General features: G+C 40.3%; 1 protein-coding gene across 1 annotated transcript in view; it reads left to right on the top strand.

The window, feature by feature from the left end:
• skap1 (src kinase associated phosphoprotein 1) overlaps positions 1-18,584 on the top strand; it is a 31,472-nt gene extending 12,888 nt beyond the window's left edge. The window contains exons 5-13 of the mRNA XM_018689445.2: positions 2,486-2,566; positions 2,744-2,827; positions 2,913-3,037; positions 3,931-3,994; positions 5,871-6,068; positions 8,984-9,037; positions 9,179-9,288; positions 17,387-17,489; positions 17,843-18,584. Of these exons, the coding sequence (XP_018544961.1) occupies positions 2,486-2,566; positions 2,744-2,827; positions 2,913-3,037; positions 3,931-3,994; positions 5,871-6,068; positions 8,984-9,037; positions 9,179-9,288; positions 17,387-17,479 (809 nt within the window). The 3' untranslated portion in view covers positions 17,480-17,489; positions 17,843-18,584. The remainder of the gene's footprint in view (positions 1-2,485; positions 2,567-2,743; positions 2,828-2,912; positions 3,038-3,930; positions 3,995-5,870; positions 6,069-8,983; positions 9,038-9,178; positions 9,289-17,386; positions 17,490-17,842) is intronic.
• Positions 18,585-20,100: the final 1,516 nt, after the last annotated feature.

Here is a 20,100-nt window from a genome sequence, read left to right as displayed (position 1 = left end):
CTGAAATATCAATAAATTGCCATCAAATTAATGTCAATACCAAAGCTGTGGATGGTGCTAATTAAAACGCAAAAGGGATGAAAATGAAGTCATGGCATTGCCCTGAATAATTGATACCGCAATTTATGATTTTTATGAAAGAGTGCCGTCTGTCTGCGATTTTGATGAGGCCTTAATTAGATGCATTAATGTGTCTCTCTGTGCCTGTACTCAAACTCAAAACTCAAACACCATGATGGTTGTTGGGGTTTTTTAACGCTCTAAATTGCACTTTTTCAAATAACATTACCTCTGAATATCCACTTAAAATTGCATTGGTCCCAAAGAGGTGTTAGTGTGTAATTTTCATTAAAGGAGGCATTGTTAACTCAGGACCAATCAGACTCTGCTTTTGTTTAGGGTGGGATCAAGGAATTGAGCAAGCAGCATTAAGCAGTGTGATGCTTTTAGGTTTGTGCTGCGACCCTGTGGAAGAAACTAGAACTATTGTGCACATGTTTGTATTTTCACTGAAGTCTATATTTGCAGCCACTCTGTTGTACCCGTGTTTGAGTATTTGTAAGAAAAAGGACAGTCAAGTGAGGTCAGGTCACTCAGTGTTCAAGTGTTAAGCACGCATGAATGTGTAATGTTTATTGACTCAAGCAGATCAGAGTGATCCCGTGTTGATTTTGTACCTCCTCATCTATTAGCCGGGCTCGACCTTTGAGATAAATGAAGAGCGAGGGAAGCAGACAGATGAGGGGATTAGAAGTGGGCCGCAACAGGGAAGCGGGCCCAGAAAAAAAATGGACGGACTGCCGGCGGATAGATGAGGTGGAGGAGCATAATGACCGCTGTTTGTTATGATGTACTGAATCAGGTTCTCTTTGACAAAACAGTCCTTAGCACCTCTGTATTTATAGTGTCACCGGTCAGTCCATCCACAAAGGCAGGCTGATGATATGTGAGCGTGTTAGTGCCGTGAGGTGTCTGGGGCTCTGCTCTGGAATGACCCGCTCATCTGTCAGACCCGTGAGCTGAAGTGGTGCAGGGCTGTTGGATCACACACTGGACTGTTGTGAACTTAAATCTCTGGAATGTTAGTCGAGCAAAAAGCCAATAGCAACTTCATGCTCTTTAGATCAAAGTTATTTGGACAAAACTCACTGAGAAGAGACTCAAAACATCAACTTTCAGAGAGACAAAGCAGGACATAGTTGGAGTGGGCACACAACTGGAGCTTTTTCATGTTGCTGATTTTTATGAATGAGAAAGAGATTCCTTTTTTTCTAATGCTGGGGGATGCTCTTTGTTAAAGCCAGAGGACCCTGTTTGGGATGACATGTTTGGCTTTTCCCAGCCGTTAAACAGGTCCTCTCTGAGGGGGGATGGACTCCAGGCATTCCCCTTGTCATCAGTGGTCTGTATGGGGGTGTCATGCTGACTAGTGTAAATGGTCTTTAAGTTGTTCCTGTGTTTCAGACTTAAAAAGGGGGTTCCTGTTCGCCCTCTGGAAGACTAATGCCTGTGGACTAATGAATTGGGAGGAAGCTGGGGTTTGTTTTTGACACATGTTGAAACCAGGTAGTCCTGTTGAAGCACAAGGCGGAAGATGGCCCTCGAGGCCGACCTGGGGTCAACCTTACAAGTCCCCTCTAATGACTAAAGGATAGAAGTTAGGGCAAAGAAGCAGATCTCTTGTTAAAACTTCAAAATCAATGTCAACATGGAACAGCTGGTTAACCGCTTGTCTTGAGGTCTTCTGGTGGACAAGTGGTTAAAATATCCCCGGTTAGACTGCAGCTGCCCCATGAAGATGGAAAGAGCCAGGCAAAGTCCTCTTAAAACTTCTCCCCAGCACAAATGGCACAGTAAGCTTAATACTTTCTGAAGTGCATTGTGCATTGCTTCCCAACAACTGCACTAATTAACTTAAGGCTCTCAAGTCGTGCCATTGTCCTATCATGTTTAAAATTTGACTTTGCAAATTGAAGAGAGTTGTTTGAATTCCCACAGGAAGGTTACTCCCATTAAAAGTGCAATGTGAGCAGATGAATGGAGTGCAGTGCTCAGCAGCACTGTAAATGTATTGATCCCAGTTTCCTAAAGCCTAGCAGGGATGTATTTGATCCACAGGGTTGGAGACTTTATATTCATGGTGTGTGTATGTCTGTGTGTGTGTTGCCTTGGGAATGAAGAACATTTTAAGTGCAGCTTATTAGGAGTAGTGCGGAAACGAATTAGTTGTTTAATTGATAGTTGAATAGTTGAATTTTGATCATTTTAAGTAATTTATCAAGAAAAAATGCAGAACTTGCTCTGACCCCAGTTTCTCAAAAGTGAGGATTTATTGTCTTTTTTCTTTTATATAATTAACAAATGAAATATTTTAGGAATTTGGACTGTTGGCCAACAAAACAAGACATTTGAAGAAGTCAGTGTGGCCTCTGGGAAGTTGTTTTACCTTTTTATAGACTAACAAATTAACTGCATGTGTTCACAGACTTTGAGGACATTGCTCCTGTAGCTGCCCAGGACCTCAGCAACATCTTGAAGCAAGGCTACTTGGAGAAGAAACGAAAAGGTATAGCAGCATAAGGACAATATTAATGACTTCAGTAAAATATGCACTAGAACAATGAGGAAAACTGCAATCATCCTGCACATAGAAACTATTTGAAAGTATATGTACAAATTTTGCATAAGAATAGCAACCTGTATAGGAGTAATGTTATTGTTATTCAATTATTTCTTCATGTAGACCACAGCTTCTTCGGCTCTGAGTGGCAGAAGAGATGGTGTGTTCTGAACAACTCAATATTCTACTACTTTGGGAGTGAAAAAGGTTTGACATAAAAACATGCAGAAACATATAGAAGATACTTAACGTGAATTCGGTAAGATCTCAGCATGTGTACTCCTCCTCACAGATAAACAGCAAAAGGGCTCCTTCTATATCAGTGACTACAGTGTGCAGCTGGCCACCAACCTGAGAAAAGACTCCAAGAAAAATGCCTGTTTTGAGCTTGTTTCATATGGACGTCGGACTTTCCAGGTTGGTATTCCCACCACAACAAGCCTGTACAGATCAAAGTAAATAACATTTTGTATGGGGGAATTCAGATGGAGGAAGATAGTTTGATAGATAGACTGTTCTTTTTAAAAAAAATGAAAATATCTAAATTACAGCCCAGTGAGTAACAAGAAATTGCACTAAATACCAAAGGCACTGTATGTTTGAAGTAATTCAGATCCACTGACAAGTGTATTTTTCTCCTAAATAATGTTCTGCTCTGTACATATCTTGGTGCATGTTATGTGATCTGAAATTATTAATCTGTAAGTCGATCAACACCAAAATGAGCTTGAAGCTATTTTATAGTTGATTAATTGTGGTGGTTGGTGGTTGTTATTATTTAAGCAAAAGTGTGAAAACCTTTTCAGATGAGAATATTTGCTGGTTTTGTGAGTCCCCTGTAATAGTTAACTTAATATTTTTGCAATTTAGACATTAGTCATTCATTGAAATAATCCTTAGTTGTATCCTTATATGTGATTATGTTTAAATAAATAAATATTGTCAATATATTATTATCTAATATATTTACTTTCAGATATTTGCAATGGCTCCAGAACTCCATCATCATTTGAGTTCAAAATAGTATCAGAATTTAATAAACGTGTCTATATGGTGCATTGGCAGCTTTATAATACTGTTTCCCCAGTCACTACAACTTGGAGTGTGTCTTTATTAAATATTTTAAAAACTGATTATTTTAGATCTGCTTTCTTAAAAAGAAAATTTTCTATTCATCTCATTCTTAGCCAGCTATGAAGAGATTTGTTCTGTGCCTCAAAGATGAAAAATCAAGACCTTTATGTCCTATATAAATGCATCCTTAGATGCTGATGATAATTGCAGGGTTATTTCCCCCTCTGTCCCTCTAGTTCACTGCCAGCAGCCCTCAAGAGGCCAGAGAATGGGTAGATCAAATCAATTTTGTACTTAAAGGTAAGCCAGCATCTCCTTTACTTTTTTTACCTATTGTATATGTAGTTTTTCAGAAGAATGATCCTTGCTTTGTTGCGTCTCCATTTTTTTTTGTGCCCTTATTTGAATCGAGAGTTTAAGGATAGAGGGTAATAGAAAATGTCACATGTTGAGACAAATTCATTTTTGGAAATATAAATAAGATTAAAGCAGTGTAAACCTTCCAGCCTTCTTTTTTCTCAATTTTTCTACCAAAGTTTGCTTGTGTTTCTGAGGGGCAGAAAGGTCAGAAGTGAAAGGGAGCCTTTTATCATCTCTGACTCGAATGAAAACCACCCAATCCATCACCAACTGCACAGCCGAAAACATGAGTCCTGAGTCTCCTCATTCAACATGTCATCCGCCATGTCATGGGCACCATCATGTAGCTCTAGTTCTCCTCCATCCCCCAACCACTCCTCCCCTAACCCTCCTACCGAATTCCAACTTACAGGAAATTGATTGGTAGATGTTCTGGTTATCCTCCAGTGACATTGATTTCTGCTTGGCCGCTGGTGTACGGCGGAGGACCTGATACCCTGTGTTGCAGTGGCCAGTCGCCTGCAATGAGACGGCTCCTCCATCTGAGCGAGCAGTCGTGCCTCGTCTACTCTAAAATGGGCTCAGGCTGGGCCACCGATTTGCGGGAAGTAACAGACACTCTGCAGTTTGTCTTACTTCCTCCCAGTCCGGCTTTACTACGAAATGCAGTCTGATCCAGACCATGTAGATGATTTTTAACCTTTTTGTCTCCTGATTTTACCTCAGAACAAGGCTGACTTTTGCATTGCAACAGGCACCTTTAATTTTTAGATCTTTTATTTTGTATAGATTATTTCTTTTGGCCTTTTGCCTTTATTTGATAGTGACAGTGGGGAGGTGGGGGGATATGACAGGTAACAAAAGATGGGGCTATATGGTATGAATCTTAAAATACAGAGTTATATAGAGAAAAGATGAGGAAAATGTGAGAGGGAGAGGCTGGCATGTAACGTGAGTAAAGAGCTGGATACATGACTTAAGCTAAAAAGAGTAATCAGTCTATAGATTAGTGGATCGACGGAAAATGGACAGTAGTACAATTGTCTGTGATTTTAGCAAAAAAAAAAGAAAATTCCCAGACCTGTGACCTTATGTAAAATTCATATCTGGATCTTGAATTAGTTTTTTTTTTTTTTTAGGAATTTTTGTTAAATGCTGCTACAAAGCACTGAAGTACAAAAATATTATATAAATGTAAAAAAGAAAATCATGCACTTGATAAATAATTCTGCCTCTTATTGTCCCACCTGGTTTATACCCTTCATACTTTGGCCAGTGAAACAGGCATTACATTTCATACCAAGTGGTTTTAAAATGTCTTTAAAAGTCTTACATTTAACTCAGTGAACCCTGTAGAGACCCTGAACAGATTATTTAAGTAATTTATTGAGCAAAGAAGCCAAACACTTGCTGGTTCCGACTCCTCAAATGTGAATTTTTCTACTCTTTGTTTTAAATAATTGCAAATTGAGTATGAGTGATTTGAGGATGTCACCTCGGGCTCTCTGAAAAAAGAAATAGCCGTTTTTCACTATTTCAGACATTTTGTAGACTCAACAATTAATTGCATCTTTGAAAAATTTGAAAACACATGAATAGATTATACAAAAGAGTAATCATTATGTGCAGCTTGAATTCAAGCTTCCAGTGTTGTTACTGCTGCTATATGGCACATGTCCTCGCCTGTTGTGCAGTCAAGACCCTTCGAACATTTCTCTTACTTTACCTTTTAATGCATGTGTGTGTCTTTTGTGTCACGCTGTGCTCCATTTTGACACTAACGCCGCCCATCACGTTGTCTCTCCTCCCTTCATAGATCTCAGCTCCAGCTTCATCCCTTGTGATGACGACGAGGAGGAGGAAGAGGAGACCTATGATGACATTGAAGGGGTGACTGGCCCTCCCCCGCCAGGGCCAGGTGCTGGCCGGGTCTCTCAGAGCGCCAAACACAGAGGAGGGCAGGAGATGGGGGAGGTCGACGAGGAGGACGAGGATATCTATGAGGTGCTGCCAGGTATGAGGATGTGGTTACCTCACATGCAGAGATGCACCAGCACCCACCCACACACAGATAAATAGACAGGAAGGTGCTGCACACACAAACCCTCATGATACTCAGTCAGACAAATAGACACAGACGTTCTGCCTCACACACACTCGAGCCCTAAGGGATTTTTGCAACAAGAAATATTTGTGATGATCTTCCCTGGCTGTGAAATTTGTGTTGCCAGGTGCCTCCCTATCACCACTACAGCCAGACTGATCACTCATTTTAAATCAAGCAACACTAATAAGCTTGTCAGGACTGGGGTGGCTGCTGCAGAGCCACACAGGGCAGGAAGGGGAAGATTCTACTTACACTGACTGGAAATCAGCTTCCTCTGGTCTCTGTCCTTATCTCACTGAGAAACAGCTATGTTGTTGAAATCAGCAAGAGCGGGGTCGTTCTGAATGCTCTGTCATAGAATGTCCAATTAGCTAATGTTGCCAGGCAACAAATAGCCTACGATTCAATCCACTAAGCAGAGTTTTGGCTAAAATTGCCTAGCAACAGCAATTTAGTTGAAAGGGAGTAAAAACTGCATCTCTCAGGGCTTAAAATAGTTCTGGAGCTCTTAATGTCACATGTTTAATAGAAATTAGAGTTTGATTGAGAATTGCTGCGAGAAGAACAGTGTGTGTGTGTGAGTTTCTGCTGAGGGGTAGACAGATCCATGTGTCAGGGTGGCTACAAGATCCCGAGAAGGACAAAAGGGGTGATCCGATCTTCTCAGGGCCATCGTCCATCACTGTTTCTATTAAATAAGATACATCAAGATTCTGTTTCACTCCGTGAGTACATTACCTTTGCCAAAATCACTGGTGAGAGGGAAATCAGTCTTCAGACTGTCATGCTGGCGTTCAAAGCCATCTGGGAAGAGGTACAGACCCTGACCACAGATGGCATATCGAATGACGGGCTCTTTCGTTCACTTTCTCACCCCTTCACTTATCAATCATTCTGCACCTCTCTTTGCTCACTTTCAGATTCTACACAGTGATTAGATACTGTTAAATTATTAGATTCATATGGTTATTTTCATTGATCAGCTTTGCAAAACGAGGAAATCTGCTTGTGTTTGTATTTAAAGAATCTTCTTTTCTCAACAAATATTGTATTATCATTACTGTATTATGTGAATTTGTTAGACTTTACTTCATTTATTGTAGGGCTGGGCAATAAAACAATGACAATAATTATTGAGATATAAAATGATAGAATTTCCCAGCATGGTTGATAAATGTTTGATATAATTAATTTTCAGGCTTAGGTAGCATGCACAGAAATGAACCACAAACTTCCAGTCAAGTCTCAGGAATAGAGGTGTGCAATTTGCAAGTTAGATTTTAGATCACTTAGGTTAGATTTTATCATTACAGTTATTTCTCTCAAACAACAAACTCAAATTTGTAAAGTGTTCCATGTGTTCCATATTTGTCATGTTCTGACCATAAGGAAAAGTTTAAAACAACAATTAACTGTCAAGTTTCTTTCACTCTGGAATAAAAAGCAGCCTTAAAACTTAAAAGAAATAATGATATGACATTTATCATGATGATTATCACTATCGACTGACAGGGACATTTTTATCATGCTAATATTTTCAGACATATCACCCAGCCCTGATCTATTATTTACATTAATATTTAACATTACTTTTCAAGAGTTGCCATTCAAGTTTAACATTATTTCCCTAAGGTTGTTAACATTGAATGTCTGGAAAATATGAAGAATTTGCTAAATTGCACCCTTGTGAGTTGCACCTTGCAGTGCAATAGGCAAACAAGTGATGAAATGCAGAGTTTGACTGAAGCATCATTTTCTAAGTGATGAGCTCCCTCTGTTTTGTCGGAGTGAAACTCTGAACATGGCTCAGTTGCAGGCAGACTGCAGCGTTGGTGGTATTGGCTCTGGTGCTGATGACTGATTTTATTGACTGGAAAATTAAATCACTTTGATATAGAAACCGTTGGCCCATAACGGTGGCCTCTTGACTGAAGGATGCTCCTCTCTACAGCAGTTGAAGAGCGCTGAACAAATGTTTGGATTGTTTGCAAACAAAAATAAAATTCCCTTTCATGTTTGTCAGGAAAGCTGTGAATATGCATAATTTTCTTTTTTGCATGTTAAATAAAATATGAGTAACTTTGGTCTTGAAATAGCATAGCAACCTGAAAGTGCCAGTCACTGGGTGTGTGCTCGACAAAGAAAAGCAGGAGGGAAAGAGACACCTCACATATAGACACAAGAAACTCTCTGCATCCAAACACAAACTGTACACATGATCACAAATATGCATGTGGTGGATATACAGTATGTGTGTATTTGTGTGGGTGTGTGTCGTCCTTCCTGCTCTTCCTGGAAGCAGAGGCGCAGGTTGTGCTGGAAGGTGGATAGTGTTGCTGGGTTGTGGCATTGCTGTCAGCCTGCTAGTGTTAAGGATGGATGTGGGAGACAGAGGGCAGGCATATCACTATGTCACCTCTCAGACCACCGGGTGCCACGCCCCACAGTCGATGACACGTCCGCCTCCGCGTGCCTTAAAGACAGCCTCTTTTTTCCTTCAACTTTTCCCATCAAACTGATCATCGAGAAGTTCAGTCTGGTAAAAGAAAAATAAACTACTTGTGTCACATGGAGATGCATCAGAAATTGCCTGATGATCTTTTCTATTCATTTTTTGTTTGTTTTGTTTTATTATTATGCTTTGTCTTACAAGACATTTGTCCTTAATGTGTGAGACAAAAGAAATCTTCTCAACACTAATTTTTTCCTGTTAAATAATACAATTAAAACATTTGGGTCCTGATATCTAGTTAAAAAATGCTTCCTGCTCATAAAAGTTAAGTCTGACAAAGATAAATGTTAAATGTGTTTTGTTTATTTAGAGGAGGATTTCCCAGATGCGGTGGATGAGAACAGTGAGAAGAACAACAAACTAGGTCAGAACCTTATTAAAGTCTTCTACTAATAATGACAATATCCAGCTTTAATAGTTCACATCAACTGTCTTTGTCTTATATGTGTGAAAATAACCATTGTCTAGTTTTTAATTTAAATTTGCTCTCTGCATTTCCTCTCAGCTTCTTCATCAGATTATGCTAACTACTACCAGGGTTTATGGGATTGCCAGGCCGATGAGCCAGACGAGCTGACCTTCCAGAGAGGAGATCTCATCTACGTCATTAGCAAGGTCAGCATTACCATCAGCAACAATAACCCAAGAGGTTATTTAAACTTTCCTCAGATTTCGATGGTTTCTGGACACACATCTCATGGTCACTTTAAAGAGAGATAACTGCTCTGCCTTTCATCTCTAATAGGAACCATTCCCGACAGCACCCTTGACTCATAGACATAATTACAGGAGCAATTACAGTAGATGCAGATGTGTAAAATGTGTAATTATTTAAGGGTTAAACAACATCAGCTCCAGTAATCGCTTTGTCCTCATTTACTTCCCCAACATGCTGATATCCCCAACATCTAAATTCCTTTGTTAGTGAGCACTTGTATCTTGATGCAGCAGAGAAGCACCAACAGTGGCATTGTCTATTCCCGGGCCACTAGGGTGAAGCACCATTCGGGTGCTGCGTAATGGTGCTGTTGTTCATTACGGAGCCTCTATCACAGGGGTTAATTGAGTAGGCAGCCATGCGAGGCTCTTCCTTTCTGTTTGACATAAACTGCAGGTGAAGCTATCTTGCATCTCAGCTCTTTTCTCCCAATCTATTTCCTTGTGTTTTATGGCCATCTTGTAGTTACATGCAGAGTATCTACCAGTGAAAAGCCACCCTACTGGAAATCAATGGCTTGTAATTTGGGCACTTTTACTCTGCTGTGTACAAGCGGCTTGTTCCCAGACTGTTGCTATTGGTCGGCTTGAAATTGAATCGTCATGTTCTGTGTTTAGGTTAAATTATCTGAAGAGCGGTGGGAGGAAGAAATGACACTATATTCAGTCTTTTTGGTAGTAATTATACGGCAGAGATTGAGAAATTAAGTATTCAAACTTCATGATTTTTTGCATCTTTTATTAGCAGATGGAGAAACTGAATTTTAATTATGTGTAATATTTTATTTTTGAGCAGTGTTTGATCATGTTTTTTTGTAAATTAGAGACGTCAGTGTTTTAGTTATATAAACAAACTCGGTTTTTGTTGAAGAAATATGAGCCTTTTGTTTATAACAGCACATGTGGCACAGGTGTAATGTGCTTTTCACACAAGATGGACTTTTAATTGAGGTTCTCTTGGCAGTGCCAGATTAATGAGATGCCAGCCTCCTCTGTCTGTGTGTGCTGGTTGATAGGGGAAAATGTCAAAACAGCCATGTCCATTTTTCAAGTAAGGATGACAAAGGCAGTGTACTTGGGGAAACAATGGGGACCTGGCTCTGTGCTACAGATCCTCCTCGAACAGCCTCAGCCCTGCCCAGTGTATTACTTTTCACTGTATGGATCAGATTACCATCTCACTGGAGACCTTAAAAGCAAACTATGTCCAGGTTGGAAGCAAGACTTGGGTTCATAGTATCTCGCAATCTTAATGACACAGATTACTTTTGTTTTGTCAAGCTGGATGCTGAAGTCATAACACAGTGACAGACTATGAGAGAGTATTCTAACTATCTTCTAATGGATTTAAAGTGAGGGTCAGGTTGTAAATAATTCAGAGGTGATCTCCGGTCGGCTTCTGAATGTTTGGTTTTGTGTGACGACAGTACTCCACCTGTGTCCCATTTTGCGTCCTAATAGCATCACATTTCCCTCATGAATAGTATTATTTGGATTATGGCTTGTAATCGGCTATTTATTTTAATGAGCCCTTGGGGAGGGCTTCCCTGTGTCTTCTGTGTGTACACGCAGGCCCCTTCGGCCGTTCAGTTTTACGGGGGATTCCTGAGAACCCTGACCTCGATGAGTGAAATACGGGCCCTTGGCTAGAACTCAAGTCTGTCGCTTAACTGGGGACCCAGACACATGAAATGGCCGTAATAAAACCAGGGCCCATAAATTTTCTTAGAGGGTGGGAGGCCTGGTTGTCTGTGCTGTTATGTCAACACTGACCATAATTACAAGGTAATAAGGACACGCTCTAAGTGCTAAATCAATGGTGCTAACAAACTGTTATTTTTAAAGCTGGGATGTGATTGACTGCTGAAGTGCAGAATGGGATAGCCACAGGCATGGTGTCATATGGCTGTGAACTGAGGAGAACATGCCGATTGTATAAAAGGCCCTCATCCATCATTATTGATCTCTCACTTACTGTAAAGTGGGGGCATTTTTACTGTATTTGTGTTTTTTTCCCTTGTGTGTACATGTGTTGCTGTGTGTGCGTGCATATCTGTGTATCACTGACAAAGTAAATAAATTAGGAACCTCACAACTCATATGAATCCCATTAGTTCAAGAGAATTAATCTCGTAGCGCGCCTCTGCTGCTGGTTTCAGCGATGCCTAACTTGCTTTCCGCAGAGCTTGATGTCGATGCTCGGCTCGCTGATACATGAGGTAGAAACACACCGTGAAATCCATCTTGTGATTTTTGCTCTGGCATTTCATTTCTGAGAGCTTGCATTTTTCTAATGCGCATTATGGCTTTACACTGACATTTTAGTGTGTGATGACAAATACTGGCAAGCCAGATTTTTTGCAATATCACGCTCTCAGATTTTTTAACTTGATTTAAATTGTTGAGATGTTTCACACACATTTCCACTGCATCAGGAGGATCTAAACTGCTGCTTATCCTGTAACATGCAAAGGGGAATTTGTTATAAGATTTACAATGTATTGTTACAATATGGGACTAATTTATCACAGTGGCTAAAAGCTATTGTTTCTCTTCTCCCTGACATGTGTAATGCCTGTATACATTGTCAGCCATGTCCCACACTAAACCATAAGGTTGTCCTGCATTCTTGCCCTCTAATTTATGTATCCAGAATCAAAAGACATGGGCTCTACAGGTCAGCTGTCACATTCCTGTATTCCCACAGGCACTCATGGAGAACGGCGGGATGGAGTGGGAAGAGATTTATGGCACAAACCGATCCAGGGTCCTTAAAACTCTGGCAAGCGCTGCTGCCACCTCTTCCTCTTTCTCCCCCTCGCCCTGCTCACCTCTCTTCCTCCGCCTGTTGTCCAACCAAAACACAGAGAGAGAGGGAGACGGGGCCAGCCAATCGGGTGCATCTCCTAAAGGAGAGCGTCACTTTACCTTTGGCCAAAGTGTTCAGCTGCAGCTGCTTGTTAGAGACAATGAGAACATGGACACCACTGACACCTTGTGGCAGTTTGTGGCAGCAGAACAAGACGATTTACACAAGAAAGCTGATTTACAGCCTTATAAATTTGCTTGCTGTGATTTATAGCCTCCAAAAAATGCTAAATTTGATATGAAAACTTTGAATAAGAAAAACTAATTTTGTGTTTAACTGGTCACCTATATTCTATCCAAGCTACCTGTGAGTAGTTTTCATTCAGGGTCATAACAGACTTCTTCTGTTTTACAAGCTGGTTTAGTCTGCTGCCTGCAGGTCACTCTGACTGAATGCAGCTGAAGAAAAGGAAAAGTGGGCAAACAATCAGATGGGAAAAGTCAAGCAAGATAGACAAAGAGGGGGGATCCCTTTATTCTTTTGTGTGAACCCTGTCCCCCCTCTCCTTTCTCCTTTTCTCTGTCACACACCCATTTAAAGACCCCTAGCTGCTATTGTGGCCATAGACACCAAGACGCTATAGACAGGCAAGACATCCTATTTACCACCCAGAGTAGCAGGGGGTGAGTCTGGGGTTTGGGGTCATGCAGGAGGCAGCGGTCATCCCCCGGTCAACTACAGTAGGTCATTATTCAGCCCAAGCCAATAGCCCAGAACCGTGTCCGAGCAACCCACCCCCAATCCATTCTGCTTAATTATTATAAATGAGGGGCGGCGTAAACAGCCATCATTACAGACACTCAGTGGCATACACAAATCCACTTTAAATTGCTATTAAGTTAAGGAGCTATCTGTAATCCCAGGCGTGCATTAGAAAGGAGCGAGTAGGTTTTCTTTTTATTAAATCTCATCGTCCCTGAGATATTTTCAAACGTTCTCATGCTCTGTCATGTTTCCAATTTGAAGCCAATTCACTGATTTAATTAAAAGCCCACTTGGAAAAAAACGGACACTAAGTAGCCATTTCGATCTCTGGTTGTGCAGAATTATCGTCCATATTTCTAGATGGACTTCAGCAAGATTTTTTTTGGCACAGAATCCTTACCACCTCTCAAAAATAAGTATTTTCCCCCTCAGTTTCAGGTATTATCAGGTCATCCGTGAAGTGTACCTGTGTGAGCAAGTGAGCAGGGCTCGCTAACCTGATTGCAGATTACAGAATATGGCTTAGGTGTTCATGTTTCTTTGTTAGAGTGACCAGTGATGGAGGAACTGCAGTGTATCTGATGAGTCTATGTAGAGGAGAAAGAGAAAGGAAAAAAAAACAGCGAGGATGCAAGCAGAAAGGCTGATACAGGAGAGATGGAAAGAGAGGAATAGGAGAAAAGGAGGGAGGGGGATGGAGATGGGGAAGGAGGGTGGGAGGGAGAGATTGTAACACCCAGGCGGCGGGTTCAGCAGCAGGGCAATGAGAGACTTCCTGCGCTCCATCACGCCCAAGGCCTGCCTCAGTCAGCTGGTGGCCGAGGAAAGATGCCTCATGTGTCAGGCTTATTAGCACTCCCCCTAGTTTGTATGCATTTGGGATTGTGTGTTTCATCTGGGACTGTGTGTGTGTGTGTGTGTGTGTTTTTGAGAAAGGAAAATAGTAAAGGAAGAGGACATGCAGTCAGGATTTCTACAGAATTTCACCAACAAAAGGTGCATTTTCTAAAGGCGTATATTGGGAAATATTAAAGCTGTGTTTTGTTTAGGTACATGGTGGTGGCGTGATACGACACCTGCCTCACCCGTCGTTTTTTCACCGCATCCAACCACCCTCGACTCACCTTCTCCCCGCTTCAGGCATGGGTAGTTGTCAATCCGTCCTCCGGTCGGGGAACATGAGCGATGGGCCCATCAGAATGCCACCATTAGCCAGCCCCCTGAGTGGTAAATAAACGATCGCGCCGGTACACTGCAGGTGTTGTCATGGCAACCTGCTCCCAGCACCAGCCCCGCCCACGCTCATTCCCCGCTCTCTCAGCGGAGGAGTCACCGGGAGGTTAACGAGTCAACGCGCCGCAGCCGCCACGACACGGCGCTGTTTGGCCCCCCTCTCCTCCCTCTGCTCCACACACAACAGTCAATTTGATCTGCATCCAGGTTGCAGCAAACACAGGCTCTGATATGTGTCACCTCTCACATTCACACTGTGTATCCTGCTACAGCTTGTTAATGGGGATAAAACTAGACATTTCCCAGAACTCAGCCTCTCAGGCACACTTTGATTTTTCTCACTCCAGAGCATCTCGGAGGGGAACATCTTCCATTTCAGATGAATACTTAACAACTTGTCCAATCACTCACAGTGCCACAATGAGCCAAAATACGCCTGTTCTTTGCTCCAACCCCAAGCTTCAGATGCAAAATCACACAAAAACAAATCAACGTATAAGACAAGAAAGAGGAAAACAAACAGAAGGAAGAGGACATTGAGGAGTTAGCGTAGTTTTTGTCATTTGGATAATTTACTCTCCACGCCTCTTGGAATGTCCCTATTACAGCAGGTGTACTCTGGATGAACCCATTTCAAGTATGAGGAAGATGGACTCTGCACGCCTGACAGACTTCCACTGCCATTGGCACCCACTCTGTGATGTAGCAGTTGTATTAAAATGGCGGCGCTGATAATCCAAAAGACCTTTCTCGGGGAGAATTTGAGACCGACTGCACAGATGGGCCGCGGAGATAAATAAAACTCTCTGTCACTACGGTTGGTGGAATAGTGCTGCGACGCCCCCAAGGGAGAGAAAAACTGTTTTGCTCCCTCTCTGCGATGCCCCCCCCCCAACCGTCTGTCTCCCCTCTTCTCCTGTGCTGTTCACGTCCCCTCTCGAATGGGAACCAGAGCCAGCTTTCCGCAACCAGGCTTTTCCCTCTGCAGTCTTATGGGGAGCATAAAAAGACCATTTCGGACTTAACTTTCCCCCTGCGTGATGAGCTCAAACACACAGCGAATTGTCAGTCAGAGTTTGTCAGAGAGCCAAACACACTGGAGCGTCCCAGTCAGAGCTATCAGTGAGGTTCATAGGGGAAAACGATGAGGATGATGGACAATCTTCTCATTGTGGCTACCTGTTTGTGCTGTGAGAACACTTGAGTCTTGTGGTTTATCACTTTCTAAGTGATCCATCCCTCCTTCCTGTCCAAACACCACTCATTAGCTGCAGGCCTCATTCTTCTGGCTGGAGAGAGGTGTCAAGTCGGGATGATTGGCTGAACTGTTGACAAAATGCCATTCATCATTGTCAGACCGTGTGTGTGTGTGTGTTTTTAAAACCAGAACCTGCAAAAGCAAGAAGTGAACACGTAAGACCTCAACACCAAACACCAACACCAAACTTTTAGGTATGTGTCTGTGTTCATGTGCTTGCTTGCATGTAATACATGCATTTGAGTAGTAGAGTGTTTCATCATCTCCTCAGCGTAGAGATGAAATGTTCACGCAGCCATTCTCAATCTGTTGGAGAAGAGGGAGAAATGAGGGGGCCAGGCTCTCTCCACTCCATCAGGACGGGGGGAAAATGACGGCCGGCTGGTGCCTCCTCTGCTCCTCTGCTCAGGGCTTTAACTCCCCTCTGGTCTCTGGTCAAATATTGATCTAGTACAGATCTAGTTAAAGCCCAACTGCTGTGTGGTGGCTGATGTATCTCAAGTTCCTAAAACGTTTAAAGCAGAGATTGAATGTACTGTTATTTCAGTGAGAGGGCTGAAATTTGGATTCACAAAATTCTGATTTTAGATACAGAAAAAGAGTGGAAAATGTGTTGTACTCTTTGTAAATGAACAATAACTACAGAATATTTTCACTTCAAATTAATGTCTTGATTATTTAACAGAGCATTAACTGATTGTGTATCTGGGCTGTATTGATTTTTTTTAGATTGTTCCAGTGATCTTGAAATGAAACAAAATCTCACAATTTGATCCAACTGATTTTGACACTTCCAAAAAGTCTTAACACAAATGTAACTTTTCAATCTTTTCATGCAACAATAATTAAACCTTATATTAAAAAAGAGTGACATTTATTTATAGCCTAAATGACAGCAGCTCAATGTGTTAAAATTACATTTTCAATATCCTCCTTGAAGATACTATCTTTCCTTCATTTTAGCTCAGGAAGGACTTTTTAAAACCAGGAGTTTTATGGTATTGTGAACAAAGTCAAGTGGTTGTGTTCAATAATAAGAAACACCTTAATTTATCTTTATTCTATCAAGATATCTTTTTAACCCCAATTGTTTGGTCTACAGATAAAAATGTCCAAATGTTCAAATTAATTTCCTAAAGTTGCTTATTGTATTTTATCAGCTGTCAAAGAAATCCTACAGGTTTTTATTTATGGTGATATGAAACTGATAAAATTGTCTCAACATGAGATTCAGTTTCCCCTTTTTAGGTTTTATGAGCTGAATTACGGTGAATTTAATTAAATGTGAATAGTATTATGTATATTTCTACACACACACCTCATATTTTTTTTCCTTCAAGGGTTCTTTGGGAGAGTTTTTCCTTAGAGAGGGTGTCAGGTTGTAAAGCTCCTAGAGGCAAATTTGTAAAATATATAAATAAAAATGACTCGATTTGAAATTGAAATTCAAATCCTGTTTCTCTTTCTTTTAATCACAGCACAAAATTTAGTCTTGTTATAATTAGTCTGGGAAAACCGGTTATTGCTTTTCAGCAGTTACAAAAGCTGTTTTATTTTAGACACTCACTGTCTCGATTGTCTTGTTTACCCATTTTTTAATGAAAACCCTGCAGGTTAATGCACCCCAGAGCCTATTAGGATATTGCACATGGCTTTTTTTGTGAGTGGGTTCTTTGAGTTTATTTATTTATTTGAGTTTATACAGAACAAGAGCATTTTAACTTTACTATTTTATCAGCTATTGAAAAGGACAGAGGCCACATACAGTGTAATCGCAGTTCAAATCACTCATATGGTTGTTCTTGTGTTAATAATAAACCTTATGTTAAAATCAAATAAAAATGTGAGACTGATGCTTTATCCTGCTTTGTTTACTTGTTCTTGACACCCCCCGAGACTTACCATTTTTTATTTGTTCATTTTGGGTCCAGGAGTACAACATTTATGGCTGGTGGGTCGGCGAGCTGAACGGCACCGTGGGCATTGTCCCCAAAGACTTCCTGCACCCTGCTTACATCCTCTGAGCTCCAACAGGTACAGAGGCACTCTCTTATCATCAGCATTATGGACCATTACTGTGGCCTAATACACAGAAACGGTCCCCCTGGTACTCATCCAGATTGCCATTGAGGTATATTCAGTCGTTGACCTGCCATTTATGGCATCTGCTGGCTGGAAGAAGTACTGCATAAAACAATCTGAACGGTGCAATGGGCGATGGGTGAGAATAAATATGTGCAACAAAAGCATGATTACAGCGTCAGTTGTCCTATTTAAGAAAATGATTCCCTAATACTGTTAGATAGACACAGCTTAAAATGAATACTGAATTATTAATGCATGTTTCTCTGATAGTGAGTTTCTTTTTCTTTTTTTTTCTTCTACAGAGCTGCTGCTGCTACTGACAAATCTGGCCGTGAATTTCACAGACAACCCTGTCAGATAATCTTTGCAATTTGAAAATTATTCTCCCTCATAAGACTGTAAATTATATCATGTAAATCTGTCGCAGTAGTACTTATTTCTGTGCACTATAAACCATTTGTAAAAGGCCCTGACTGCTATATGGATGCACAAACTAGATATGAAAACAGCTGATGAATCAGTTGGTCACTCAACAGAAAGATAAGAATAATTTTGATTATTGATAAATCATTAAATGTTATTATGGTAAATATTAACACATTCTGTGGTTTCAGGTCATCAAATTTGAGGTTTTTTATATTTATAAAATAAAGATATTTGGCTTTGAACTGTTAAAAACGGACTTTTCCATTGTTTTCTAGCATTTTATGTACTAAACTACTGACCATTTAAACAGAGACATAACAGCACATTCATAATGAATAATAAAAAATAACTTAGTTGCAGCTTTGGTACAAACTGAATATTCATTATGGACTGGTACAGATAGTGATTGTCTGGTAAAAATCACGTTAGTGAATTGTAAATGATTTCCCCTCAATCTAGAAATTGTTGTAATCAGTGACATGAAAAAGCTGATTTTATGTACTATATATAAAATATTTTAAACTACATAATGTCTGGAGTATACGAGAAATCAGAAATATCTAATATTTGCTTGCATCTGCTTTTCAGTTGAAATTAAACTTCTTTCATTTTCACCCACTAGGTGGCAGGATTGTTCCAATTGTACTTGTACTGAAACCATGAGGCAGGTACTAGATAAATCAGCATCAGGGGGAAAAATGCACAAATTAACAGTCACATGTGACACAATAAAGAGAAGGAACAATTTATTTCAAATAAAATTAGATCATAGTTTGTATGTTTACATGGACTCATCAGTCAGGTTGTTATCTTTGCCCTTGTAGATCCATCTTATAAAACATAAGCAGTACTATACATAAACATAATAACATAAAAAGAAAAGAAAAGAAACTCAAGTTTAACCCCCCCTCCAAAAAAAAAACAAAAAAAAAACAGTCAGAGTTATGATGGAAACATTGAAATATTGCTATCTTTGCCACAAAAATTTAAATATGTAGAGACTAATTTCGATGCAAAATAGCACAATAAACTGTGGGTCCCTTTTTAAAAGCAACACAATGAATTCTAATCACAAGCAGCAGTAGTGTGTGTGGGAACCATGTTTAGGTCAAACAGCAGCCAGCTGAGCTTACACAAGTTCCAGACTAGGTGGAAATAAAGCTCCTAAAAATGTAAAAAGGTATTACTCAGTGTAGGCTTTAATTTAAAACTAATAAATGCTCCCCTTAATCCAACTGCAGTTAGTTAGAAGAGGGGCTTGTGTTGTACAAATCAGTGTACATAGCTCCTGATGTGAAATCAACAAAATAAAAATAAGTTCACAGATAAAGCTCAGTATGTGTATACTGGGGTGCCGCTCTAAAGGTGTGATTGATCCATTTCTGGGAGCTGAAAATGGTATAGGAATTAAAAGGTTATTATCAAGATCACAAGACTGAAAAGGTGTTGAAAGTGTCTGTTGCACAGTGATTCCCAGGTGAGTACATTACTGTTGTTTTGATATTATTTTGATTCTGTGTTTCAGTTTAAATTAAGGTTATTGCTTGATTATATTTTAACAACACTGACAGTTGTTTATGAAATCAAATAGTGAAAACATAACCAGATATTTATTTGTGCTTTGCTGGGCTAACATGTTTTCCTTTTTCTTATTTGGTCCACAGGTTAAAAGGACAGGATGACAGTTTTCCAAGTTGGTCTTTAAACACTAGTCAGGTGCCAGTATGAACATTAAAAAAAACAGATATTCCAAGGTTTATATCATATTAATATGAGGCTCCAGCAGTCTGAGTTAGACAAAGGTTACAGTTATAGTTTAATATGAAATCCCATCTTTTGTCTCTACAGATGGTGTTAACTTGAACAGTAACATAAAAGACAGACTTTAATCCTAAAAAGAATGCAACTTTAGAAGCTATTCACTTTGACTGAAAAAAGCCTTGCATTTGCTTTAGATAAATTTGTACATAATTAGGACTGTGGATTTGTCCCCCATGTCTTACACCGGAAACATGTTGGTAAGGGGTCTCTAAATGTCCAGTATGAACAGGAGGAATGCTTTTAGCAAGCAAGACCTGTTTGAGTGTTCAAACTGGGCACCTGACTACTGTTTACAGACGGACCTGCTGTCAAC

This window comes from Lates calcarifer, linkage group LG23, assembly GCF_001640805.2.
Source record: "Lates calcarifer isolate ASB-BC8 linkage group LG23, TLL_Latcal_v3, whole genome shotgun sequence".
NCBI classification, from domain to species: Eukaryota; Metazoa; Chordata; class Actinopteri; family Centropomidae; genus Lates; species Lates calcarifer.
Note: the sequence above shows the minus strand (reverse complement) of the source record. Positions and strands in the feature narration are given on the sequence as shown.